At 38.7% G+C, this 27,908-nt stretch overlaps 1 protein-coding gene across 9 annotated transcripts in view; it reads left to right on the top strand.

Moving 5' to 3' along the window:
• BMX (BMX non-receptor tyrosine kinase) overlaps nucleotides 1-27,586 on the top strand; it is a 54,715-nt gene extending 27,129 nt beyond the window's left edge. For all 9 annotated transcript variants that reach the window (XM_001101349.5, XM_077988450.1, XM_015126998.3 and 6 more), the window contains exons 10-19: nucleotides 2,088-2,142; nucleotides 3,429-3,508; nucleotides 6,314-6,441; nucleotides 8,640-8,714; nucleotides 9,423-9,594; nucleotides 14,169-14,385; nucleotides 15,260-15,324; nucleotides 19,717-19,835; nucleotides 22,788-22,945; nucleotides 27,136-27,586. In XM_001101349.5, the coding sequence (XP_001101349.1) occupies nucleotides 2,088-2,142; nucleotides 3,429-3,508; nucleotides 6,314-6,441; nucleotides 8,640-8,714; nucleotides 9,423-9,594; nucleotides 14,169-14,385; nucleotides 15,260-15,324; nucleotides 19,717-19,835; nucleotides 22,788-22,945; nucleotides 27,136-27,210 (1,144 nt within the window). In that variant the 3' untranslated portion in view covers nucleotides 27,211-27,586. The remainder of the gene's footprint in view (nucleotides 1-2,087; nucleotides 2,143-3,428; nucleotides 3,509-6,313; nucleotides 6,442-8,639; nucleotides 8,715-9,422; nucleotides 9,595-14,168; nucleotides 14,386-15,259; nucleotides 15,325-19,716; nucleotides 19,836-22,787; nucleotides 22,946-27,135) is intronic.
• The last annotated feature ends 322 nt before the right edge of the window (nucleotides 27,587-27,908 follow it).

The following is a 27,908-nucleotide window of genomic DNA, read 5'->3' on the forward strand; positions in this document are numbered from 1 at the left end:
TGACCAACCCATGGTCATTTCCAAAGATAATTGCACTTTAATGAAACACAAAGACTTAAACCAATGGGAGTGAACCTCTAATTGTGGATTGTAGTCTTTAGCATTTAAATAAGTTGGAAATCTTTCTCTGATTGGGTAAGCCAGATATGACCATTTAGACAGTCTCTATTCCCATCTTTTCTGAATGCAAGTGGTGTGTGAGAGACAGACATTGAGGAAATTCTCAGGGAAGACTTGTCCTCTTAAAATCAAAAAGATACCAAAGGGAGCTCGGGATTATAGGGCTATAGGATCTGGGACTCAGTCACCTCACATTGTGCTTGATGCTCTCCCAGCTTCCTATTCTATTGGTGTCATGGGAGTTTTTGTTTTATGGCCATAATTTCATGAGCAATTCCAGTCAATTCCATTAAAGACAGAAGCACTAAGCACTGAGATTTAGATAGAAAATCATGTGTTAATGAACTAGACTAGGCCAGGCCAGGCACAGTGGCACATACCCATAATCCCAGCACTTTGAGAGGCCGAGCTAGGTAGATCGCTTGAGCTCAGAAGTTTGATACCAGCCGAGGCAACATGACAAAACTTTGTCTCTACAAAAATACAAAAATTAGCCAGGTGTGGTTGCCCATGCCTGTAGTCCCAACTACTTGGGAGGTTGAGGTGCGAGGATCACTTGAGCCCAGGAGGTCAAAGCTGTAATGAGCCGAGATCATGCCACTGCATTCCAGCCTATATGACAGAGTGAGATCCTGTCAAAACAAAAAAACAAAACAACAACAACAAAAAACCACCTTATGCCTAGGACTCTGCTGCTCTGTCATTGAAATACTAAAATATTATTTAAAACAATAAGAGGCAGGCCTCAGCAAAATTATGACACAGGCAACGTTTGTATGTGTGTGGGGGGTATAATGTATAGGGTATATAGGTTATATCACCTTGCCTCTCCAGGTCTCTCTCCTGATTCCTGATTTTCTTCCTTCTATTCCCCTGTAGGTATATATCCTGTATCATAGCTCCTGAAGGGCCTTTTGATTAGCTAGTATTACCTTAAAATGTTGACTAATAAGAAAACCTATCAGTTAATATTTCAAGTATTAGTTATACAGTATCCATAATGGTAGAGTTGAAAGAGACTTTCAGACTTATCAAGATCAACCCTTTCCCTACTTTTACGGGTAGGGAAGTCCAAGGTCAAACAAGGCCAAGTGGCTTGTTCGAAGTTATACAGTTACACATAGGGAAGTTATGCCTAGAACCCAGACCTCCAAGCTGGGTGGCCTAAGGCTCTTTCTATTTTATTGAACTGTCCACCAGCTTACAACCCTTCCCAAAACTCATACAGAGATTATACAGAGAATCACTTCCTATCTATTCCTGCCAAGTTCTGAGATACCTTCTACATTGAATTTCTCCTACAACTCCTCCCTTCTGCCCTCACCCTCCTCTTGTACTTCTTTCCTCTGCAAATGTTATCTTCTAGCCAGTCGGTCCTCCCACTCACCCAAACCCATGCTACATCCCACCCCGTGCCCTACTTTTACTCATTTCCTAAGTAGGACATTCTGTCTAAAACCCAAAGGCCACAGACATTGTTGCCCTCACATGAGAAACAGCTCTTGGCCTGTTGAGCTCCACATATAAAGTAAAAGCATTTGATCTGAAAATAGATGTTATCATCATATTATTACAAGGAAATTATATGACTGGAAGATAAGGGCTTTCATCCTTGGCAGCCCTGACTTTCCTCTTGGAATATTCTTCATAAGTCTAATCTCTAACCCTTACTCAAAATGGTAAAATGTAGGAAAACTTAGAAGTCACCCAGAAGAAAACCAAAGATTCCTAAATGCCAGCCCATTTAAAAATTAGATGTGCAGACCCCACCCCAACATCAGAATTTGGTAATGGGGACTTAAGCATCTGTAGGTTTGAAAAGCTCCTCAAATGATTCTCTTGAGCAGTTAGGCTTGGAAACCCCTGAGGTAAGCCAATGCCTCATTTTACAGATTAGAAAGTTGAGTGTCAAGCTATACAATCTAAAACTTATTGATTCTCACATATAAATTTTTTTCCTTTTGCAGCTGGTTTGCTGGTAACATCTCCAGATCACAATCTGAACAGTTACTCAGACAAAAGGTAAATAGTCTTGTCTTTAAAACAGCCTCACAGAATCTCTTTGTATTTTGGGGTCCAGAGGCTGATGCATTTCTCATAGAAACCTTGCTGCTAATTATATAGTCAAGTCATTGTAGTGTTGCTTGTCCAGTCTGTGGGTTGCCCGACTCTTCATGTCTAGCCTCTACTTCTGTGTCCATTATTTATTGCTGCATAATAAACCACTCCTAAATTTAGTGGCTTGAAGCAGCGGGATTTATGATATCTCGTGATTCTGTGAGTCAGCTGGGCCAGCAGTTCTTAGGCAGGTTTTGCTTAGGGGCACACCTGTGGCTGCATTTGGGTGGTGAGTTGACTGGGGGCTTGGGTTTAGCTGAGGCAGTCAAGTGGAGTTCCACAGTTCTTCCCCAAGCAGCCTCTCCATGTGCCTTTCTTGGGCCTCCTCACAGCATGGTGATCTCAAGGCAGTGGTTGAAGAGGACGAGCCCCACGGTGCAAGCACTTTTCAAGTCTCTGCTTTCGTTGTGTTTGCTAAGGTCCCGTTGGTCATAGCAAGTCACATGACTCAGCCTAGAGTCAGTATGGGAAGGGACTGCTCAGAGCATGAATAAAAGAAATGATTTATTGGAGGCTGTCAATGTAGCCATTAACCTGAGCTCTGTCACTGCTCATTAGCACCTAGACCAGAGTATAGCAGATGTGATACAGTATATGTTTATCTGACTTTATTACTAATTAGTATGGAATGCCAGTAGCAAACTCTTTTGATTTCTAAAAATGACACTTCGATATAGTTTAACCTGATAAAAACACTAAACACTACACTTATTTCTTTGAGGGGTGCTAGTGAGAATGTAATGACTTCATGTGGTGTTTTGTCACATTCATAGTTTATAATCTGCTCTTTCTGAACCTTCATCGCTTAGTATTAGCACAAGTCATTGAGAAAGACAGCTTGAGTGTAGAACTTTAACAACTGATTTATTCTGGATGTTTGGTTTTCTAAAACCTTCCAAGGGCATGATACGGTGATACATGGTTCGAAATTGCATTTCTTAAAGATGAAAACATTAGGCTTACATAAGCACAACACCGAGAAAAGTATGTTATAGCGTTAAACATTAATTGGAGAGGAAGTGTTCACACACATAGGGAAGATCTGTAAAGAGATTGAGTGAGAAACCTGTGCCTTTGTGACATATAAAGTCAATCAAAAAGATTTATTTTCCAACTACCTACCATGCAAAATCATTTTCGAGAATAATGAAAATATTTTCTGTTCCTTCTATATTTTCCTTCCTTTTTAGGGAAAAGAAGGAGCATTTATGGTTAGAAATTCGAGCCAAGTGGGAATGTACACAGTGTCCTTATTTAGTAAGGCTGTGAAGTAAGTATGATAAGGATTTATTTCTTTTACCTTTCTGCGTATATTCTTTGAATATGCTGGTCACAGTCACATTTTGGGATAAGACATCATCTTTAAACTCTGGAATTTTAAATCAAAGTATTTCTGTTGAATGTGACCATCTGTAGTTGCCTCCACCACCCTCACCCCACTGCCCCACCATCCTTGCCCCACTACTTTCAAGAGGCCATTCTCTGGCTAATCCTCTCCTGCCCCACCCTAGGCAGTAACAGAGTGCCCAGAGCACAGCATGCCTCAGTAAATGTTTATTAAGAGACTCCTGGGTGATTCCCTTTCATTTAGGTCTAAGCCTAGAAAGAAAAAAAAAATAGCAGTGGAGCCTCTATACTCTCAGCCCTAGCCACCTGCTGAGCAAAGGTGCCTATTCCAGTGTCCAGTTCTTAGTAAGTCCTTCCACTGGGTTCGGAGTTAGCAGAAAGAAGGTTGACTCAGTGCCACTGTGTTCTCTACACAGCTTCCAGGGCTCTGTCCTCTTTGTGTGACTAAAAGTTCTTGTTTGAGGCCAAATCCCTAGATCCAAATCCTGGCTCTACTATTTCAGGGCTTTGTGACATCGAGCAAGTTTCTCAGCCTCTGTGCCTCAACTTCTTCATTTGAAAGGGGAACATAATGATTGTTACGTTCCATGAGTGGAGTGAGTTAATTCATATGTTATATCCAGAACAGTGCCTGACACATAGTAAGCACTTAATAAACTAACAGTAATTACTATTATTGTGGTTGTTGCTGCTGGGGAAGAGTAGTTCTACCTGCTGCACTCCCTGTACCCTAACACTTGGGCATAAAAGACACCCCATAGTCATCTCATGCAAATCATCATCAGAATCCTTCTCCAGAGTTTTACAAGCCACTTTCTTATTGGTAGTTAGCTCTTTTTTTCCTTCTGATCATCCTCCAAAGCAAATGGGAAAGCTGTTTTTATTTACACCATATTGCAGATGAGAGGATTGAGGTTCAAAAAGAGCTTATGAAGACCTACCTGGAGCTAATAAGTGACTAGTTGAAGCTGGGCTTCCAATAGCCAAGTCATATTCCTTCATCTACACCTCTGTGTTTACACTGAACCCCCAATGTTTTGGAATGAGAATCTGGTCAAATACTGATTAGGATCTTTTTTAAAAAATTTCAATGTGTGCGACTCTTTTTTAGCAGCTATATTGAATGATCGTCTGCCTCGGTGCCTTCTTCATGTGCCCTACCCCACAGTGCATATATGTATATTTATAATAATTAAGTAATAAAAACATTTTTTATTTTGAAATTTTTTACAGAGTGCCTACCTACACTTGAGATAATAGGATGTACCCTGAATTGTCCCACAGCACTTTCCAATGCCAGAATCCACGTCCCCAGTGTATCTCATATATTATTTTTCACATGGTAACACCTGGATGCTGGCTAAAGCCAACCCAGTAAGAATCAGGAGAAGACTTTGTTGACTGAGTATCAAAAGCTTTGTGGTCCTCTGGCCCTGCAGTTTCAGCCAAACCTGGTATCAGATGTCCTCCTAGTCGAGTTTCTTGACTCCAGATTCATTTTTTAAGGTAGCCAGGTAGATAAATCAGCAAATAGATAAAGAATCAAATGAATACAGAAGCCCTCTTTTATGAAACCTCATCAATGGCCTTCAGTGAATTGTATGCTGACACCAAAAGCTGATTAAACATTTGCAGCAAAGAGAAGAACCCTTTCTCCTTTAGCACTTGCAATTTTTACTCGGTTGATGTTACAGCAACAATTTTTAAATTTTTTTAGCTTTTATTTTAAGTTGGTGGGTACATGTGCAGGTTTGTTATAAAGGTAAACTCTTGTCATGGGGCTTTCTTGTAGAGATTATTTCATCCCCCAGGTACTAAGCCTAGTATTCAATAGTTATTTTTTCTGCTCCTCTCCCTCCTCCCATCCTCCACACTCAAGTAGGCCTCAGTGTCCACTGTTTTCCTCTATGTGTACATGTGTTCTCATCATTTAGCTCCCACTTACAAGTAAGAACATGTGATATTTGGTTTTCTGTCCCTGTGTTAGTTTTCTATACAGCAACAATTTATTAACTGTTTCTTATATGCCAGGCATAACCATATAGGGTAGCTAGTAAGTGATAGAACTAAAATCAAAGCCTGGCTCTTGACCACTATGTAATTGTCTACAATGTAAGACAGGTGTATCATTCCTGATTAGCTTAAATCAACGTGCATCAAGTCAGCATTATTGTATAAAAGCAGAGGAAAAGAAAAAAGTGTTTTATGTGGAGAGGGTACAAGTTCACATGAGGAATTAAAGGACATCCCCACCTACTTCATTCTGCATGCCCCAAAAGAGCCTCCTTCCATGTTTTGGGGTAAGGATACCCAACAGCCTAATCACCTTTACCTCCCTCATTTCCACCTCTGTTATTATCCTATAAGATAATTTATGCTCAGAATAATGATCCTGAAGAACTGTAAGCCTCTTGATCATCAAAGAAAGGTTCCGGTTTTATACACTTACTAAGGGAGGAGAAGCCTGGAAAGTTGGAATTTTACTGTACATGAATTCTATATGTGCACCAAAAGATACATTGGGTTCAGAGAAGAACTCTCTTCCATAATTACTTTTATAGTTACACCAGGTGTCAAGACTGAGAAAAACACCAGATGCCAAGACTGAGAAACCCTCCCTGACTTCTCTCTCCAAAATTTGCAAATGCATCTAAAATAATTATTTAACCCTGCTTAATCAAGTTTTAATTGTTTATTTAAAACGTTCTAACATTCTCTCTGTTATTAGTGATAAAAAAGGAACTGTCAAACATTACCATGTGCATACAAATGCTGAGAACAAGTTATACCTGGCAGAAAACTACTGTTTTGATTCCATTCCAAAGCTTATTCATTATCACCAACACAATTCAGCAGGTAACTTATTTTAGTTTTTCCTTTTATGGGCCCTTGTTCTTAAATATTAATTTTCTTGGATAATACTGACCCTCCTAATATTCTTAATTATATAAGGAACCGTGAAAGTAGGAAAAAATCCTCTCAAGTCTTTTGCCTATCATAATTTTTAACTTACATTCCTAGGAATATAACGTGATTGTCTCCTTAATGCCAGAAAAAATGAAATTGAGTAAACTAGGTGACTTAGAAAGAGAAATTCTCTTTATAAAAATATTTGTAGGATTTTTCTGTGTATAGAAGCAAGAGGATTATAAATTTAAAATATTATAGAAATATACATATATATCATTGGATCATGAACCAATTGTCTATTATGACAGGGTTTTCTGCATGCTGACACTAGCCCTTACTAATCATTACATATATAAATAGAAATTATATATTATGTATATACATTACATTTTTAGAGAGATGAGATCATTCTACACATATTGCTCAGCTTGCATTCTTTACTCCACATGTCTTAGAGGTTTATCCATGCGAATACAAAGAGTTTACTTTGGTCTATTTAACAGCTGCGTAGAATTCTATCATAGTTACCCCATAATTTATTCACCTAGCCCTCTGTTGATTAGCAGTTGGATCATGTCCAATATTTTCACATTATAATGGAAGTTTCAGTGCACAATTCTGCATGCATAGCTCTGTCCATCTATATGAGTGGTTTCTATAGCCAAATCCCTAGAAATGGAATTTCTGAGACAAAGGCTAAGAATACTTAAAATGTACAGATTGCCAACTGCTTTTCAGAAATGTACAATCCTACTAACAACATTTTCTCTCATCCTCACCAACACTGGGTGTTATTAATCTTCTAAATTTTTGCCTAATCAACTGATGAAAATACATCTAGAAATACCCTCTGTTTTCTAGAATAGTGCCACTTAAGAGCAGTGGCTGAGTGAATTTCCAATTTCCACTTAAGAGCAGTGGCTGAGTGAATTTCCAATTTCCACTTAAGAGCAGTGGCTGAGTGAATTTCCAATTTCCACTTAAGAGCAGTGGCTGAGTGAATTTCCAAGTGAGTAAAAATAAGCCATAAGCTCAGCACTAAATTTGTACTACTTTATATGACTTGATTGCATGCATGTAGGTAAATTGGCCTCACTTCTGGCTTTCATTTTGGTTTCTACTGTTGTGTTTCCTTTGCTCCAATTTCCTCAATTGTTTATTTTAACCTGTAGTACCTCAGAAGTACGTTTTGGAAAAGGTATTGGACAAACAGATATCTCTAAGTGAAATGATTCCACTGCAGAGGATGCACAGGAAACTTCACAGGATATCAGTAGAAAATATTAAGATGTTTATTTAGATTTGGATTTTTATCTCATTCTCTTACATTTTCTGTTTGTGATTGTATTTTTATAATTCACACCAAATATATATTTTATAGAAATGTACTAATTTTTATATTTTAATTAATTAATTAATTTAGCTGATTAAAGGTGAAGAATTTTTATCAAGCAGAGAAACAAGAAAAAAACGTAAAAGTGAAGGATTTTAAAAGTTTGGAGACCACTTGTATAAAAACCAGACAAATATATAGAAAAAGGAAGGTGGGGAAAACTACATGTGTGATAGGTCCCTTGACTTGGAGAGCATTCCACATTTAAAGCAAAAAACATGTATACATATATTTGTAATGGGTTCTTTCAAGCAACTATTAAATTTTATAATTATTTTAACCCAGTTTTACCATAACTAAATATAAACAATTAAAATGACTTGACCACTTAATGAAACTTAGTAATAGGTTCAGTTTTTAAAAATTCAGATGGCTTATTATTTTTTATCCTTCTGTATTGTTTGAATTTTTTGCCAAATGTATGTGCTTTGTGTATACATATTTAAGCATAAGATGGTAAAGACATAGCAAAAAAGAAGGGAGAGAATTTTTAAAGATTCCATCATGCAATTAATTTCTATGGGATTTTAAAAAATCACATACAGTGTTTTAGTCATCTAATTTTTGCTTTGCATTGAGCTAATTAGTCAAGTTAAGCACAACTACAACATGAATGGATTCTCTCTCTGCATTACAACATTCTGAACTCTGCTTTTTCAGCCACTTTGGAGAAAGACTAGTTGTGAACCAATGTTACATAATGTGATGGGATATGATGTAATGATGTGATATGATGCTGATTCCATTGCAGGCATGATCACACGGCTCCGCCACCCTGTGTCAAAAAAGGCCAACAAGGTCCCAGACTCTGTGTCCCTGGGAAATGGTATGGAAACATTCCTGGACTCTTAAACTCCATTTTCCATCATTTTTGATTGAATAATATATGGTTAATTTACTGACAAAAAAAAAAAAGGAGGAAAGACAGGAAGGAGGCCTCTGCTCAGATTGTATCAGGAAGGATTTTCTTTTAAAAAAAAAAAAAAATCTGTCCTCTCAACCTAAATCTGTAAGCTTCTAGCATCACCAAAAAGATCATCAATTTGTTTTCTCTTATTAGACCCCATTATTAGCCTCCAGCACCCCACTGTCCTTTCTTTTTCCTGGATTTTGTGCCCACTCAGCAGAGCTAGTATCCAACCTTATGTTTTAGGACGATCACATCCACCCCGATCACAGTTTAATTTTTTTATTTAAAAAAATCTAACAATGTTTTACCAACCTAAGGACATCGAGTACATTTTGATGCTGAGCCTCTCCAAGATGCCTCTGATTGGCAAATTGTCTTTGCTCTGAGCCTTCTTGTCAAATAACTGTAGCTACTTCAAGAATAGTGTTGTCCTGGTGCCATCGTCAAGTAGCCACAAGACCACATCACTAAGGTTTTTTTTTTTTTTAATTTATCAACTTAAAATAAAAAGTCTTGTTTATATTGTCACTGTGAAACTCCCATTGAAGAAGAAATCACTTGGGAAGCTGTTAGCCCCAGAGCTTTCTATGCTCATCCTAAAGAATGTCTGTCTTGCCTTGTTAGGAATCTGGGAACTGAAAAGAGAAGAGATTACCTTGTTGAAGGAGCTGGGAAGTGGCCAGTTTGGAGTGGTCCAGCTGGGCAAGTGGAAGGGGCAGTATGATGTTGCTGTTAAGATGATCAAGGAGGGCTCCATGTCAGAAGATGAATTCTTTCAGGAGGCCCAGACTATGACGTAAGTTTTTCCCAGGGAATGGCTCTTTAGCCCTCATCATGGGAGGGCATTAGCACTAATAGGCCTGCTCTTAACTTTGCAAGGCCTAGAGCAAAAGTCCACATACTGTATCATAGACATAAATATTTAGAAGTTATAAATCGGACTAACACACTGTTAAATCAAATCAGTCTTATGCTCCTACTTTGACAAATATACCTTCATAACAACCTGAAAGGCCATATTCAAATTTAGAATTTCCAAGACTCTACAAAGAAACCAGCCTTTGGCCTATGGTCTTCCAGACTCCACCCCTGCCCCTCTCCCCCTACACCCAACTCTGTCCTGCACTATAAGGAGCCTCAGTAGTTATGTGCAGACAGAATATTCAGTACACACAAGCTCCCTCTCTGTCTCCCACAAACAGTTATCTAGTGGCTAATAATCTTGGCTAGGGGTAGCGTGCTTTACCCTTAAGCGGACAGACCCCTCAAGGAAGAGTCAGCACAGGTCTTGAAAGAGGACTCAGGACTACATGGATGTGTGATTTCAGAGTCCTGGTGCTCTAAGGGTGGCTGAGAAAGGGATATATAGGAATTGAGTAGGCATGCCTCCTTGGCCCTGTGGCCTCCTTGCCCTGTGGGGAGGTGCACGGTGGGATAAAGAACAGAGTGGGGCTACCACCCAGAACTAATGCAGTACTGAAAACTAATGCTCTACCAACAATATCCTTTTCCATCTTGCTACCTTCAATACAGTCTAATACTCTTCCTAATGTGTCTCAGCTCCCAGCACAACAGCCTTCAATTCTTGGCAATACATATGTGTTCTCTTTCCATCTGTGTCTTCTCTCTCTCTCTCTCTCTATCCCTCTCTCTCCCTCTCTCTTTCAGTTATATATAATTCTCCCTCTTCTTGTCAACATAATAAATCAGACTTTGCAGAGTGACCACCATTCAGGTTTGCCGAGGTCTGGGAGGTTTTAGCACTGAAAGTCCTGTGTCCTAGGAAACCTCTCAGCCACAGGCAAACCAGGACAGTTGGTCACTCTACTTTTAGAGAATCGATCAGTATGGTATGAAAAATGATGTTATGGTAGGTCTCTGGTCAAAAATAGTTGAAATAAAAAAATTCCTAACCTGCTAGAGATTGAGAGCACTTTTAAAATTTTTACTTAAACAGTTATACTGTACAGTGTTTACAGGCATTTCTCTAAGCACTTTATAAATATCAACTCACTTAATTCCCATAAGAAACCTATGAGGGTTGTACCATTGTTATCTTAGATTTACAGGAAACTGAAGCACAGAACTGTTGAATAACTTGTCCAGAGTCAGCAAGCTAGTAAAAGTGGAAAAGCAGAGATACAAAGCGAGGCAGACATTCTCGGGTCCATTTCTTTAGTCATTCTTTTATGAAGACCAAAGGAACCAGGAAAGTCAGAACAATCACTTTTACCATAATTGCACAATTATTTGGAAGCAGAGATGCTATGTGAATATAGGCCTTTCACCCCAACTGGCTTCATGGGCATATGAGATCTGCACAGTTGCAAGGGCCCCAGTACCTAGAAGGGCCCTGTGCTTAGTTTAATGCTCTGCTGTTACCATCTTGAAATAATACTTCGTGATTTTTAAACAAGGATTCCTGCATTTTCATTTTGCATTGGTGCCTGCAGTTATGTAACTGGTTCTGCCCTCAGCGATTGGACTGTCATAAAACTGGGAAGGGGGCCCTTGATATTCTCCTTTTGTAGGACAGATTTCTGCCAGATAGGAACTTTTCGCCAGATTTTTCTCATGGTTACAGGCTCATGGTGTAACCTCTGTGTCTTGGTATAACTTTAAAACATATTTTTACCATTACCAAACTGGTATCCATAAAAAAACACACAAGAAGTCATTTAAAAACATCACCTAATCATAAAGAAAAATGTCAAACTGTGCCACAATGGGAAAAAGTCTAATCCCAAATGTAGGGGTCAAACTGAAGCCTATCATGTGAGGAGTTTCAGTTAATATGGTGCCCCACCTTGAGCTGCCTGGGCAGTGACTGAATTTGTTCAAGGAATATTCCTTTATTGGGTGATGGAGCTTTGTGCCATCGCAAGCCTTCCCTTTGAAGGGAGCAGTGTTGAGTACCATGCAAGTCTCCAAAACTGCTAAAAGATGAATACTCCCAAGTTCATCACCTTCAGTGACTTGATAAGCATTGTCCGTATAGTTAAACTAAGAAGGAAGAAAATAACTTAAAATTTAATAAATTCTTATTAAAATATTTAAGACTTCACATGTTAAATTTAAACTTCTTTACACATTTGAACATTACAGAAGAATCCTGTAAATTGTTAAAATTAGATTAATCATATACAAACAAGTTAATGAGCTTGTAAAAACTGAATGTCCCTTCTCAAAAGAAGACATTTATATGGCCAACAAACATATGAAAAAAGTTCATCATCACTTATCATTAGAGAAATGCAAATCAAAACCACAATGAGATACCATTTCACGCCAGTTAGAATGGCAATCATTAAAAAGTCAGGAAACAACAGATGCTGGAGAGGATGTGAAGAAATAGGAACGCTTTTACACTGTTGGTGGGAGTGTAAATTAGTTTAACCATTGTGGAAGACAGTGTGGTGATTCCTCAAAGATCTAGAACCAGAAATATCATTTGACCCAGCAATCCCATTACTGGGTATATATTCAAAGGATTATAAATCATTCTACTATAAAGACACATGCACACGTATGTGTACTGCAGTACTATTCACAATAGCAAAGACTTGGAACCAACCCAAATGTCCATCAATGTTAGACTGAATAAAGAAAATGTGGCACATATACACCATGGAATACTATGCAGCCCTAAAAAAGAATGAGTTCATGTCCTTTGCAGGGACATGGATGAACCTGGAAACCACCATTCTCAGCAAACTAACACAGGAACAGAAAACCAAACATCGCATGTTCTCACTCATAAGTGGGAGTTGAACAATGAGAACACATGGACACAGGGAGGCGGACATCACACACTGGGGCCTGTTGGGGGGTGGGGACCTAGGGGAAAGATAACATTAGGAGAAATACCTAATGAAGATGACGGGCTGATGGGTGCAGCAAACCACCATGGCACATGTATACCTATGTAACAAACCTGCATGCTCTGCACATGTATCCCAGAACTTAAAGTACAATAAAAAAAAATAAAATTTAAAAATCAACTTCTACGTGGCAAGAAAACAAAATAAAAACCCTATGCAAACTAAAAGACAAATGACAAACTGGGCAAAATTATTTGTAATTCATATTATAGACAAAAGACTAATCTCCCCAACAAGGCTAATACTTCCAAACTCATTAACAACTACACGAATGCACTATTTGTTTATACAACGGATCACTCAGAGTCAGCTCAGACTCTAAGAGTGAAGTACATGCCAATCCAAAAATGTGTCCAAATTCACTGAAATACAATGTAGAACAGAGAATAAAGAGTAATTGGAATTACTAAGTACTTTCAAAAGCTTTATGCTTAACCGTGAAGACAGTAAAAAGAGTAAAGCAGCAGTTCGGGAGCCTGTTTGGAGAAGTGAAGGTGATATGACAGCACACTGCTAGAGACTCTGTTAGAAATTTAGCTTAACCTGTGCATCTCACAAATGGAAAAAAACATCAAGATAGGTGAGAAAAGACATCATGAGAAAGGGAATTAGGGTAGGAGAATCACACTTTACAAGAAGGTTTGCTTGATTTCTTTTAAGCTCTAGGCTAGCACAAAATTTAAGGTTGATATTACTTAAATTAATAAGAAACACTAAAGAACTCTTCAATTGCAAGATTAAACACTTCCATCGGGAACATCTGATTACTAAATAAATAGCCCATAGCCACATTACGCTCCGTTTTCTTCTACTTAACTTTCTCATTTTAAAAAGGGTGCTGGGAAGAGGTACGGTAAAACCATCTGCCATAATAACATGAAAATTATCTCATTAAAAAAAAAAGCTGAGTGTCCATACCATCATGACCTACCAGAAGTGCTACATCGTATGGTTAGTATTTTATAAATTTGTTAATCAAAAATAATGAAAATAATAATGTTAAATAATTTTTAAAAAATCAAACCTCATCTGACTTCATTTAACCTACATCCTTCGTATTCTGATATACTTTTTTAGAATGAAATGTTTAGATGTGAAAGTTAATAAAAGGGAAATGATTGTTCTTAGGGTGTGACTTCCTCTAAATAAGTCATGGACGTTCCCAAGATGCCATGAGACTAAACAGGGTTTCCGGTGCAACAGACCATTGCTACCCTGATTCTTTGTAGGAAAGTTGAATACAGCATTCACAAACTGCTAAATTGCTACTGAAGTCACCAATGTCTGATATGAGGCAGAATTTTTTTTTTTTTTTTGCCTCCAAAGATAATTGTGCTTGCAATATAAGATCCTAAACTTTTCCCTCTCTTTCTCTGTTCAAGTGAAAGGGGGGAAATTAAAACAAACAGAAATCTGAGAGCAACTCTTTTTCAGTACATGTAGAAAATGGAGTGTGGAGCATTGAACTTTGAAAATCTGTTATTTCCAGAAAACTCAGCCATCCCAAGCTGGTTAAATTCTATGGAGTGTGTTCAAAGGAATACCCCATATACATAGTGACTGAATATATAAGCAATGGCTGCTTGCTGAATTACCTGAGGAGTCATGGAAAAGGACTTGAACCTTCCCAGCTCTTAGAAATGTGCTACGATGTCTGTGAAGGCATGGCCTTCTTGGAGAGCCACCAATTCATACACCGGGACTTGGTAAGCAAAGCCATTGGAATTTCAAGGAAAGGAAAGCAGTCCATGGCTCCCACTTCTGGAGATGGTGTCACTGGTGGGGAAGGCAAGAAGGGCACCATCCCTTTTGCTTTGCTCACTTGTGACTTGTTTAAGCAAATGACATTTTTACAAAAATCAATATAAAAATATTTGAAGTATGGAAAGAACAGTGAGAATAACAAAAGCTGTTAAGCTGTGTTGTGGTATGAAGGAGAACAGATGGAAAGGAAAGACTTTGGCCAATTTAGTGTTTCTCAAAACCATTAAACCCAAGTTGACCTTTATTTCAGAAAGGGCTTAGTGCTAAAGCAGGCATTTGATACAATAACTGAAAATGAAAAAAAAAAAAAAAAACAAGGAAACAGAATTTGTGTGTCTTTGGATCAGAATGGGAGTGGGGAGTGCTGTATTTGGTATTCACTGGGATTTATCTTTAGAGATGTTCTTGCACTCAACAGTAGACCTGCATTCACACTAGACCAGTATGTTCCTTAAGTCACAGGTGCAGCATTTATGCCTTCAAAGCATCTGTGAATGCACGCATGGCATCTGGTGGTGGAAAGGCAGATTCTAGAAATTTCTCATCTTTCCTTGATAAGCTAAGGTTCTGTGTTTAAAGTGTAATACCTTTTCATGTCGTTTGACAAGGATGGATGCTTGGTTGAAAGTACTCATGGGAGAACATTTTTATTTTGAAAAATTGAAAATTGCAAAGGAAAGAAAAGACAACTTTAGAGCATTTGGGGGTTGTGCTAGGTAATCTTAGATTTTGCTGAGAATTCTACTGAAGAGGAGGAAAATGTCAGGAGATTCTTGGTCACGTTCACTACTTGGTGATTTTGTTTTTCCTTTAAAGGCTGCCCGTAACTGCTTGGTGGACAGCGATCTCTGTGTGAAAGTATCTGACTTTGGAATGACAAGGTAAGCCAATTCCAAAAGGGCAACCAGCGAAAGGGGGATTTCCATTCACATTTGAACACCATCATAATTGAAGGCCTTGTGGGGATATAGAAGGTGCTCTGAACTGGGGGCTTAGAAACCTAAGTCCCTCCCATACTGCCTCTAACTACCTGTGAAACATGTTTCACCTCATTCCTTCGCTTATAAGATGGGATTGTTCTTCAGAAATTATCTGAAGTCACTTTTAGTTCCTTCAACAATCTGATACTTTCTAAACTTCTAAATAAATTCCATGAAAGATCCTAAATTTAAATACAGTATGTTACAGCCACATTATTGGATTTTTAAAATTTCTTTTAAATTTTTTATGTTTAATTTCTGTGGATACATAGTAGGTGTATATATTTATGGGGTGCATGTGATGTTTTGATACAGGCATGCAATGTGAAATAATCACATCATGGAGAATGGGGTATCCAGCCCCTCAAGTACTTTGGAGTACTGCTCAGCCATTAAAAATGAATGGATAAATATTTGTAATTTTTTTAACTCAATCAAGTATCTGCTAGCTCTTTTTGTTTGTTATTTAAAAAAAAAAAAACCTGATGTTCAAATGGGTAGAGCATTCACACTAGGAAAATTTTTGTTGTCACATCATTAGATTTTCTGCATCACAAAGTAAGGCATAAAACTAGACTCTGAGATTCTCTTGATGGGCATTCTACCACCACTTGATGATTTGGAACAATTATTTTGATTACGATAGTTTTTTAAAAGTCTTCTTTTACCTTTATCCTGAACCCTAATCCTATTTAAGCCTCAGAGCAAATTTTCATAGTTTTACATAGAAAATGAAGACATACACATTGACCTTTCTATTCAACATTTATTGAGTGTCTACTGAATACCTCAGTCCTGCAGGAGATACTGATATGAATAGGATAGTCCCTGCCCTCAAAATGACCACAGTTGAGTCTGGAGGGTAAGTAGATATCCCTGACATTGAGACAAGATACAACTATAAAGTTGTGCTGACTCAACATGTAATTCTGAAGGTGAATAATGCAGTTTAAAAGAGATCTGAAGAGTTGACCAAGGCCAGGTTAATATTTAGCAAACATGGCCCTAAAATGCCATAGGAGGATCTGTTTTTTTAATGTCTTCTCCAAAATTCAGTGTTAGGGGATGCTTTTTGACCCCTGTGGCACATACCATGGAAGATACGGTAATTCCTCTGGGAGCCCTAAATATTGGCAAGATGTCCTTTTAGCTGTGTACTAGTTACCATCACTCCAACCACCATACACTGAGTCCCCTACACTGACACACCAAACATGTAGCTTTCTCAAGGGCAAGAAAAAAAATAATCTGCCGACAGGTTCTTAAAGCAGGGAGAAGCTCCCAGGTCCAGGGAACTTTACTCTAAAAGCAGGAATATTGGCTGTTATGTCAGCATCCAGGGAACGTGCTGTCACGTTCTCTGTAGCTTTGGAAAAGGGAGACAAGAGATCTTGCTCTGAGTAAGAGATCCTGGAAGCCATGTACCAGCCCTGTTGCTTATGAAGCTCTGTGGCCACATCAATTAGATGCCTGTGACTTCATTTGCTCCTACTAGCTTGAAGGAAGGTTTAAGCCACAAGCATCCCCAAACCAGGAGTGCCAGGGCAGTGTCTGGGTGTCTGGTAATGTCTGGGGAACTGAGGGGTTCTGGGGAGAAAAGTATGGAATGTCCTGTATGTAATCCTATGAAAGTGTAGTTTATTAATATTATTGTTAATATTTAGAAGAATGATCTTCCCAGTCAGCTGTTTTAAATTACAGTGAGATCTCTAAAACATCTGGTGTGTAAATTATATCCAAAATTCCAATTGCCATAACTCCTGTTGTTTTATTTTCTCTAATTAAGAGTCATTATGTGTTTGTTTTTGTTGTGGTTTTTGTGGGCAAATATATGATGTTCTCTTTTATCAATACCATAAATAATATGTACTTATGATAAGAAAAATAGCAATAGTGTATAAAGTAAAAAGTAGAATTGTTAGCAGCAGTGAATCTATAAAGGTCTGCAGCAACTCAAATTCTTGCCTCCTCAAAGGAAAGGATTCGTCTGAGGGGCAAAAGGCAGAGAGAGAGACTGAGGCAAGTTTTTGAGCAGGAGTGAGAGTTTATTAAAAAGTTTTAGAGCAGGAAGGAAAGGAAGTAAAGTACACTTGGAAGAGGGCCAAGAGGGCAACTTGAGAGATCCAACTGCCCTGTTTGGTTCTTGACTTAGGGTTTCATACCTTGGCACAATTCCAAGATTTGCATCTTTTCTCCCCTGATTCTTCCCTTGGGGTGAGCTGTCTGCATGAGCAGTAGCCTGCCAGCACTTGGGAAGGGCCGCACACACAGCATGTTTAGTTAGGTTGTGCTCATGCTCATTTGAGGCATTTTTCTTTTACCAGTTGGGTATTCCTAGAGGAATGTCATACACCAGTTAAACTCCATCATTTTGCCTCTTAGTGCGCATGTTTGACCCCAGTTGCCCAACTCCTGAGATCATATCAGGAAGCTGTTGATCATCAGCTTCAAGTATTTTCTATCTCTTGGGAGACTGCCTTTCCCTGGCACCAGCTGCGACCAATTATTATTTTAGAGAGACGGTTAACAACTGCCTATTACCTGACGGTCACCTAACATTCCTGGGTTGGGGGTGGGGGACCTCTCCTGCCCTGCTCATGTCTGCCTAGCTACCTACTCTGACAGAATCCGTCCCTCATTTTCAGTGCTAGGAGTAACCACTGCTCAGATGTTTGGTGGGTATCCTTTCAGACCTCATTCTTAAGTGTATCCAATCATATACACAAATATGCACATTTACTATTTGTTCCCACACACAAAAAAGTGAAATCACATTATACACACTTGCTTTTGCGCATAACCATATACCATGAGCACCTTTTTATTTTGGTAAAGAGTTATCTCATTTTTTAATGGCTACATGCTATTCGATTGTATTAGTGTGCCATAATATATTTAATTACTCCTCAACATTGGGAACATTAGGGTTGCTTTCATTTTATCATTATTACAAACAAAGAGTTTAGTGAACATCCTAACATGTATTTTGGTTTTGATATCTCCATAGGATATTTTTGTTCATCATTATTCATAACAGCAGAAGATGAGAAGCCATTTACCTGGTTAAACAAATTATGTTTAATTCCTTCCATAAGAAGAAATAATAAGAGGGAACAGTATTCAGCCATTAAACATGATGCTGTGGTAGAAATGTAACCATATGGGGAAGTGCTCATGATATACCATTAAAGGAAAAATAAAAGCAAATCTCAATATAACAGAAACCCTATTTTATTCAACTTATATATGTGGGAAATAAGATCAGAAAGTACAAACGAAAATGTATTTGGAGTGATAGAATTACAGGTTATCTTTAGGGTGGGTTTCTGAGTAATTTTATTTTTGCTTTTTTGTGTTTTTCCATTTTTTTAATTTTTTTTTTTTTTTATTATTATACTTTAAGTTCTAGGGTACATGTGCATAACGTGCAGGTTTGTTACATATGTATACTTGTATACTTGTGCCATGTTGGTGTGCTGCACCCATCAACTCGTCAGCACCCATCAACTCGTCATTTATATCAGGTATAACTCCCAATGCAATCCTTCCCCCCTGCCCCCTCCCCATAATAGGCCCCGGTGTGGGATGTTCCCCTTCCCGAGTCCAAGTGATCTCATTGTTCAGTTCCCACCTATGAGTGAGAACATGCGGTGTTTAGTTTTCTGTTCTTGCGATAGTTTGCTGAGAATGATGGTTTCCAGCTGCATCCATGTCCCTACAAAGGACACGAACTTATCCTTTTTTATGACTGCATAGTATTCCATGGTGTATATGTGCCACATTTTCTTAATCCAGTCTGTCACTGATGGACATTTGGGTTGATTCCAAGTCTTTGCTATTGTGAATAGTGCTGCAATGAACATACGTGTGCATGTGTCTTTATAGCAGCATGATTTATAATCCTTTGGGTATATCCCCAGTAATGGGATGGCTGGGTCATAGGGTACTTCTAGTTCTAGATCCTTGAGGAATCGCCATACTGTTTTCCATAATGGTTGAACTAGTTTACAACCCCACCAACAGTGTAAAAGTGTTCCTATTTCTCCACACCCTCTCCTGTGTTTTTCTATATTTACCAAACATTTTACATTGAGGTTTTGCTATATTCAGTTAGATATTATTTTTTAAATGCTGACAAACCATAAGCAGCCTCCAGCTAAGCCCACACATTGAAAGGAAGCAAAAGTTCCAGAAAACTGAGGCAATCGACTGAGACTCTGGGTGGCTTCTGTGTCCTTCATCAGCCTGTACCACCACGGCTTAAGGTCTGTGTTGATGTGTTTTCCCTCGCAGGTATGTTCTTGATGACCAGTATGTCAGTTCAGTTGGAACAAAGTTTCCAGTCAAGTGGTCAGCTCCAGAGGTGTTTCATTACTTCAAATACAGCAGCAAGTCAGACGTATGGGCATTTGGTAAGGATATGGCCACATACGACCTGGTCCTGTTTCGTAAACTGACTTCCACAACAGGAAACCACAAGAGTAGCAACGTTCATTTTAAAAGGGCCCTTGAACACTTAAAAAGTTACACATATACCCTGAGACAAGCAAGCGGTTGAAGAAGGTGATTTATTTTCTTGGGTTTGGTATTAGGATGTCTTCTACACATTTTGTAATTTACATCCTGCTAGCACTTTTTCATAAAATCAAAGGGGATAAATCTACTCAGAGGTTGAGGTGGAAGGATTGTTTGAGCCCAGAAGTTCAAGTCCAGCCGGGGCAACACAGTTAAGACCCTGTCTTTAGAAACATCAAAGGGGATGAAAGTTTTTCCAGTGAAGATTTCAAATAGTTTTTTAAAAGGAGTCATTGAAAGCTAAATCTGAGTTGTTGCTAAGCCCAAAAAGTTGAAAAGACATCTATTTTCTGCATGAAAATAATGTGATAGCCATTCCCTTTTGCACTGACCAATTCTTAGTGTAAATACCACACATGACTTGGTACTTTCCTTGATTCGTGCCTAGTTTCAAGCAGTCTCCTCTCTGTTAAAATTTATATTTTAGATTGGGATTGGCAAACCACAGCCCAGGACCAGGTCAGTTGGTTTTTGTAAATAAAGTTTTACTGGAACACAGTCATGCCCATTCATTTATGTATTGTTTGTGGCTCATTTTATGCTACAACAGCAGAGTAGAGTACTTGCCACAGATACTTCATGTCCCAAAAGGTCTAAAATGCTATGTGGCCCTTTATAGGGTAAGTTTGCTGACTCTTACTTTACTAAAATATCTATATTAAAATTTAGTAAAGGTCATTAGAAAAGGGAAACAATTCTTAAATTGTGACTACATTTTCTGATATTTTTTCCATGTTGTGAGAATATCAAGGCTATTTTCAATCACTGTCGGATGGACCCAGGAGAAGTAATCCAAATGTGACTGAGACTTATTTCATGCCTTAGTTCATAAGTGTAATTTGATTTACTGCTTGTCACCTACAAGATTGCCTTTGAAAAGGGGGAAATTTAGTCATTTATTTCTCTATATGACACAATTTTTAAAACTATTCCCTTTGTAAAAGTGGCATTGTTCGTTGTTAAAAAAAAAAAAAAAAGAAAAAAGAAAAAGAAAAAAGATAATCAAATACACATAGAAAAAGAAAAAAAATCACAAAGATAGCATTTTGGTGAATACTTGATGCCATGTTGTGCTGATTAACTTTTGTACCTTGTTGTCAAAATTAGTTTTGAGGCTGAGTGCAGTGGCTCACGCCTGTAATCCCAACACTTCAAGAAGCTGAGGCGGGCGGATCACTTGAGGCCAGGAGTTCAAGACCAGCCCAGCCAACAAGGCAAAAACTTGTCTCTACCAAAAACACAAAAATTAGTCGGGCATGGTGGTGCATGCCTGTAACCCCAGCTACTTGAGAGGCTGAGTCACGAGAATCACTTAAACCTGGGAGGCAGAGGTTACAATGAGCTGAGATTGTGCCACTGCACTCCAGCCTTGGCGACACAGCAAGAGACTGTCTTAAAAAAAAAAAATTGTTTTGATAATCATGCATCAATTATAAATGATGCCAAAAAATCAGTGCCCTTATTTAATAATTACAGCTTGTTTTTGACCAAAAAATAGTATTACCCAGCTTGATTATTTACTGTATGCCATAGAAGTTGGCCCCAGATATTTTCCAGCTGTTTATAAACACTAAATTCATTCTTAAACCATATATCCCAGTGAGGATACCCAAAGTGAATCAAGGCCTCTGATAGCAATTCCCAAAAAAGAACCCCACAGATAGTTTGAAATAAGCGTGTAGCCTTTCAAAGAGAAAGTTATGAGGAAACTGCATTCTTTTGGATGGTTGTTTTAGATTGTGTGTTTTTAAAGAAAAAAGCAGCCATAAAATTTGTAAGGTTGCTTTATTATAAATATTTGAAAGTAGCTAATTGTTGAAATTTTCTGACCTTGGCCAGCACAGCACAATTGCCACCATTTAGAGAGCACTTGAAACATCTCAGTGCTCTTTTAAATGCTCTACGTGTTTTATCCTATTTCATCCTCACAGCAAGTCCATGAGGTGCAAATACCCCACTTTATAGACAAAGAACCTGAGGCTGAGAGGGGTTGAGAAACTTATCCTGCCTGTAAGTGACAGAAGTCAACTTCAAAGGCCATGTCTAACTGACCCCAAATGCCACCCTACTGACCACCATGACCAGAACCGAGATTTCTTAACCTGGGGACTGCAGTTTCCTGGATGAGTTTTGGGGGACTGTGAACATTCTGAAACTGAACACAAAAAATGCTGTGTATTCACTTTTCCAAAAGGCGGCCAGTGGCTTTCATCGGATTCCCAAAAGGGCCCCGACCCATGTAAGATTAGGAGCCACTGCAGCAATAGAAAGGAGAATGTTGTCAATGACTTTCTCTTGAAATTTCCACTGAAAGGTAATCTGATTGTGCAATGAAATTGTTGCATGCAGCTGCCAAAGCAGAGAGACAGAAGGGTGAGGACATCAACCACTCATTCATAAGGGTTGGGGCAGGGGCTCACTACACAGGTAGTTGCAGTGAGGCTGTGTGAGGCTGAGTGAAATCTCAGCCACTTCCCAGGAGTAGCTCAAGAATTATGTCTTGGCCCCAAGCGGTTCCTCTGTGGCTGTCCTTGCCATTCACTCATTTTCCAGCAAGCACAGATGTACAGGTATCAGGGAACATGGGGAAGAAACCCCAGGCTCCAGAAGCGATGGCACGGGCTCACCTTCCAAGCTCTGCTCATTTCGCTGGGACTCATTTCCCAGGGATCCCTCGCTCTGACCCATAGCCTTCCTGACCTGTTGTGTGAAACTCACTCCACAAACCCTGTACCTTCTGATGACAGCTCTCTTCCTTTTTATCTGGGCCACCTCTTGGTGCGGTGCAGGGATCCTGATGTGGGAGGTGTTCAGCCTGGGGAAGCAGCCCTATGACTTATATGACAACTCCCAGGTGGTTCTGAAGGTCTCCCAGGGCCACAGGCTCTACCGGCCCCACCTGGCATCGGACACCATCTACCAGATCATGTACAGCTGCTGGCACGAGGCAAGTGTATCCTCTGGGTGGGCTGGAAGGGGTCTCAGGCACATCCAGGGTGATTACTGCATCACCACTGGGAGGAAGCTTTTTTGAGGGAAAGCACCTGGCACAGAGCAGGAGAAAATGGCTCTCAGCCCCTGCCCTAAAATGTTTGTAATCTAAAACATGCAGGTGCCAAACAATGTACTGAACAACTTATATCCAGCAGTGTTCTAAGAACACTATAAATATTAACTTACTTATGCATCAGGAAACACACTGAGGTAAGTATTATCATTGCTAAAACTAACAGAAGAGTAAACAAAGACTCAGAAAGGTTAAGTGACTTGCCCAAGGTCACATAGCTAGTAAGAGGTAGGCTGGCTAGTGCCAGGGTCCCTGTTCTTAACTGCAACACTGTGGAGCTCCTCAAGTAGAACATGAGTAGCAGAAAACATCTAACCACACGTAGAGCACACATAATGGACACTATCCCATCTTGTCTCCCCTGCCTCCCAAACACTGAATAAAAGCATTCCATTCAGGTAGAAGATAAGGGTATCTTATGGGGATGACATGGAGCTGAAGTTTCAGGGGATTAATTTGCAAAGTATCCACTAACTTCATAGAACTAATGGAGATTGTTAAGGAAGTATGAGGCTCCATATGCGCCCTTACTGAACTCAAAGTCTTTATACACACACACACACACACACACACACACACACACACACACACAACAATGGGACCGAAAACACCTAGCAGTTTATAATTATGTGCCAGAATTAGAAAGACAAGGATTTTGCCATAACTTTCAATGGCAAAAAACGTGATTACTTTTGCACCAATCTAACACAAGAAGAGCTCAGAGAAAAGAGAAACCAGCTTCCTGAGATAAAGCAGCTTCTTGAATGCATTGGTACCTGAGCTGAAGCAGGAAATCTCTACGAAATGTCCTAAGTATGTGAGTGGAGACATTGTAAAAGGGTGTCCAGGTGAGAACAGCACAAGCAAAGGTGTGGCGGCAGGAACGAGCATGGCATGATAGGTTGGTGCTATCGTTGGAAGGGCTGGAGATAAGTTTGGAAGAGTAGGTCTGGTTCAGGTTCTTCAAGGTGAATAACAAGGAGACGAGTGCGAGTTTTGGTTGTTATAGGCATTGAGGAGCCACTGAAGACTTTTGAGCAGTAACATGATAAAAGGAGGCTTTTGAGAACATTAATCTAAGAGCCCATGTTCATAATCATTATATGGTACTTCCTCAATGACAAAGGGCCTAATGCTGCATTCATTCATTCACTAGTAAAAGGCAAATTGGTGTAATGGTTAAGCCTATGGGTTCTGGCATCAGAATACCTGGGTTGAATCCTGTCTTGATCACTTACTAGTTATATGACCTTGTACAAACCTCCTATTATCTCTGTGCTTCACTGTACTGTAATACTTACCTGTAATGTAATACTTACCTCATAGGATTTTTGTGTGGATTGAATGAATTAACTTTGTAAAGTCCTTAGGACAGTGCCCGGTACACAGTTCTGTTTGTCTGTTATTAATATTGTGTGTGTGTGTATATATGTATTTACAAAGCACCTATGCACCAGGCAGTATGCTTGGTGCTAAGAATAAATTGTCACACACAACTTAAATAGTTTCTAATCTCTTGTACTGGAGCCTAGAGTCCCACTTTGGAAGAGTTGCTGATTGCATCACATAACAATATTTTTTGCTTAGCCTTAAATTATCGCCTGGAATATGAGCACTCTGTAATTTCCCACCCTATGGCATTTGGAACAGTATATAAGATTTCCCCACCTTTTTCTTCCCCAAATGTTGACTATGGGAACCATGGATATGGACAGGGATATGCAGACTACAGTGGCCAACAGAGCACTTATGGCAAGGCATCTCGAGGGGGTGGCAATCACCAAAACAATTACCAGCCATACTAAAGGAGAACATTGGAGAAAATAGGATGAGATGTTAAAGTAAGCCATCTTGCAGGACGACATTGAAGATTGGTCTTCTGTTGATCTAAGATGATTACTTTGTAAAAGACTTTCTAGTGTACAAGACACAGTTGTGTCCAACTGTATATAGCTGCCAATTAGTTTTCTTTGTTTTTACTTTGTCCTTTGCTATCTGTGTTATGACTCAATGTGGATTTGTTTATACACATTTTATTTGTATGATTTCATGTTAAACTTCAAATAAATGCTTCCTTATGTGATTGCTTTTCTGCATCAGGTACTACCTAGCTCTATAAAAATGTAATTTAAAATAAATAATAATTAAGGCACAGTTGATTTTGTAGAGTATTGGTCCATAGGGAGAAACTGTGGTCCTTTATAAAGAGCCAGCCAGGGTCACCCTCTTCCCCAATTTGTAGATGTATTCTATGCTCTTAAGGTTTCATCTTCTGCCTGTTAACTGAGGTTTCTACCACACTTTTGAATAATGTTCTTTCCCCTGTGGTTATCTGAAGACTGTCCTGAGAGGAAGATGTAAGTGTTGTGATTAATAGGAACTTTCTAGTAGACCATGTCTTTTTTCTTTTTTCTATCAGGTTTTAAAGATCTCTTTACAAATTAGGGAGAGTAATACTTTAAGTTATCAGCTTTATTTGATTGAGGGTGGGTGGGTTTTGTTTTTTTGTTTTGTTTTGGTTTGGTTTTTTTGACCATGCAGAAGTTTTTCTTAATATAGCTGAATATATCAATATTTGTTTTTATTGCTTCTGGAAATTGTCATAGATAGGCTTTCTCATGCCCAAATTATAATGACTTTTACCCGGATTTTCCTCTAGTACTTTTATGATTGCATTATTTTCCATTTATGTTTCCGATATAGTTTGTGTTTGTTATGGTATATGGTATCAAATATGGCTCCAAATACGTAATCTTATGTGACTATTCTGTTGTTGTCAGCCCTATTTATTAAAAGACCATCTTATCACCAGGAATGAGATACCACCTTAATGGTGGTGAAATGCCACCCTAATATTATACTAAATTTCCATATGTACTTGAATCTATTTGGAGACTTCCTCTTCCGTTCTCTGGTCTCTTTGTTCATGTGCTAGCACCACGCTGCTCTGATTCTGTAGAGACTTTATAATATGTCTGAATACTAGGTAGGCTAGCAGCCCTCATTGCTCACCTTAATTTATAATTTCTTCGCCATTTTTACATATTTTTTAATTCTATAAAGAATCAATTTGTTTAGCTTGAAACAAACTCATTCATATTTTTGAGGAGATTGTATTTAGTTTGTATTTTAAGTTGGAAAATTTGACATCTTTATGATACTGACTTGTCCTAGTCTAGGACAAAGGAAGTTTTTATTTTTGTTTTTGTTTGTTTGGTTGGTTGGTTGGTTTTTTTTTAGACAGAGTCTTGCTCTATCACTCAGGCTGGAGTGCAGTGGTATGATCTAGGCTTACTGCAACCTCCACCTTCCAGGCTTAAGTGATTTTCATGTCCCAGCCTCTCAAGTAGCTTGGTCTACAGTTGTGCACAACCACAGCTGGCTAATATTTGTATTTTTAGTAGAGACAGGGTTTCACCATGTTGGTCAGGATGGTCTCGAACTCCTGGCCTCAAGTGATCCGCCCACCTCAGCATCCCAAAGTGCTGGGATTACAGGCATGAGCCACTGTGCCTGGCCAGGGATGCTTTTTTATATAGTCAAGTCTACATTTGCATTTTTCATCAGTGTTTTAAAGTCGTCCTCATTTTAGAGGGGGAGACTTTTTAGTGTTTTATTTTGGTGGTGTTGTTTTTATAAATGGGGTTTTCTCTTCCATGATAACTTCTAAGTGGTTACTGTAGGTATATGTGAAGGCTATTGATTTTGTATGTTAATTTTATATCCTGCTGTCCTAGTGAATTCCTTTATTCTTTAAGTTGATTCTCACATTGATACTCTCAGGTTTTCCAGGTATACACTAAAATGCTTGCAAATAAAGAGACTTTTTCTTTTCCAATTATCGGGGCTCTAATTGTTTTGCATTGGTTAACACCTTCAACATAACGTTAAGAGTGGTTATTACAGTGAGCGTCCTTGCCTTATTTCTGACCTCAATTGAAATGTCTATTGTGTTTCCACATTTTAAAAGTTGCTAGCTTTAGGACTTAGGTGTAAATATTTTATATATTTTATCTTTGATCATAACTTTCATCATCTAAAACACTGGTTTTTTTGTTGTTTTTGTTTAGCTTCCAGAAAAGCGTCCCACATTTCAGCAACTCCTGTCTTCCATTGAACCACTTCGGGAAAAAGACAAGCCTTGAAGAAGAAACTAGGAGTGCTGATAAGAATGAATATAGATGTTGGCCAGCATTTTCATTCATTTTAAGGAAAGTAGCAAGGCATAATGTAATTTAGCTAGTTTTTAATAGTGTTCTCTGTATTGTATATTATTTAGAAATGAACAAGGCAGGAAACAAAAGATTTCCTTGAAATTTAGATCAAATCAGTAATTTTGTTTATGCTGCTCCTGATATAACACTTTCCAGCCTATAGCAGAAGCACATTTTCAGATTGCAATATAGAGACTGCGTTCATGTGTAAAGACTGGGCAGAATTGAAAAATTACTTATTGGATAGTCATTCTTTTCTTTATATTGTCACTGTCACAACAATTAAATATACTACCAAGTACAGAAATGTGGACATTTGTCTTCATATTTCAATGTTTTCAAACTTCAGTAGGCATGATGATAATCAAATGCAGAGTTTATGAAAAGATTCCTAGAAACTACCTCCATAAAACCTGGCGGAGGAGGTCTGAGTGCAGCCTGTGAATTTGTATTTTTAGCAAACTCCCAGATGTTACTGAAGCAGTTGTTCTGAACTGCCCTAGGGGACCACATTACATGGTGGGGTATCATTAGGTGGTCCATTATTCAATCCAAATGGCACAATTCTCTCCTAATATCCAGATTAGTACAATGACTCTTAACGTCATGTATAAAACTAAAGTTAAATA

This window comes from Macaca mulatta, chromosome X (assembly GCF_049350105.2).
Source record: "Macaca mulatta isolate MMU2019108-1 chromosome X, T2T-MMU8v2.0, whole genome shotgun sequence".
In the NCBI taxonomy this organism is placed as follows: Eukaryota; Metazoa; Chordata; class Mammalia; order Primates; family Cercopithecidae; genus Macaca; species Macaca mulatta.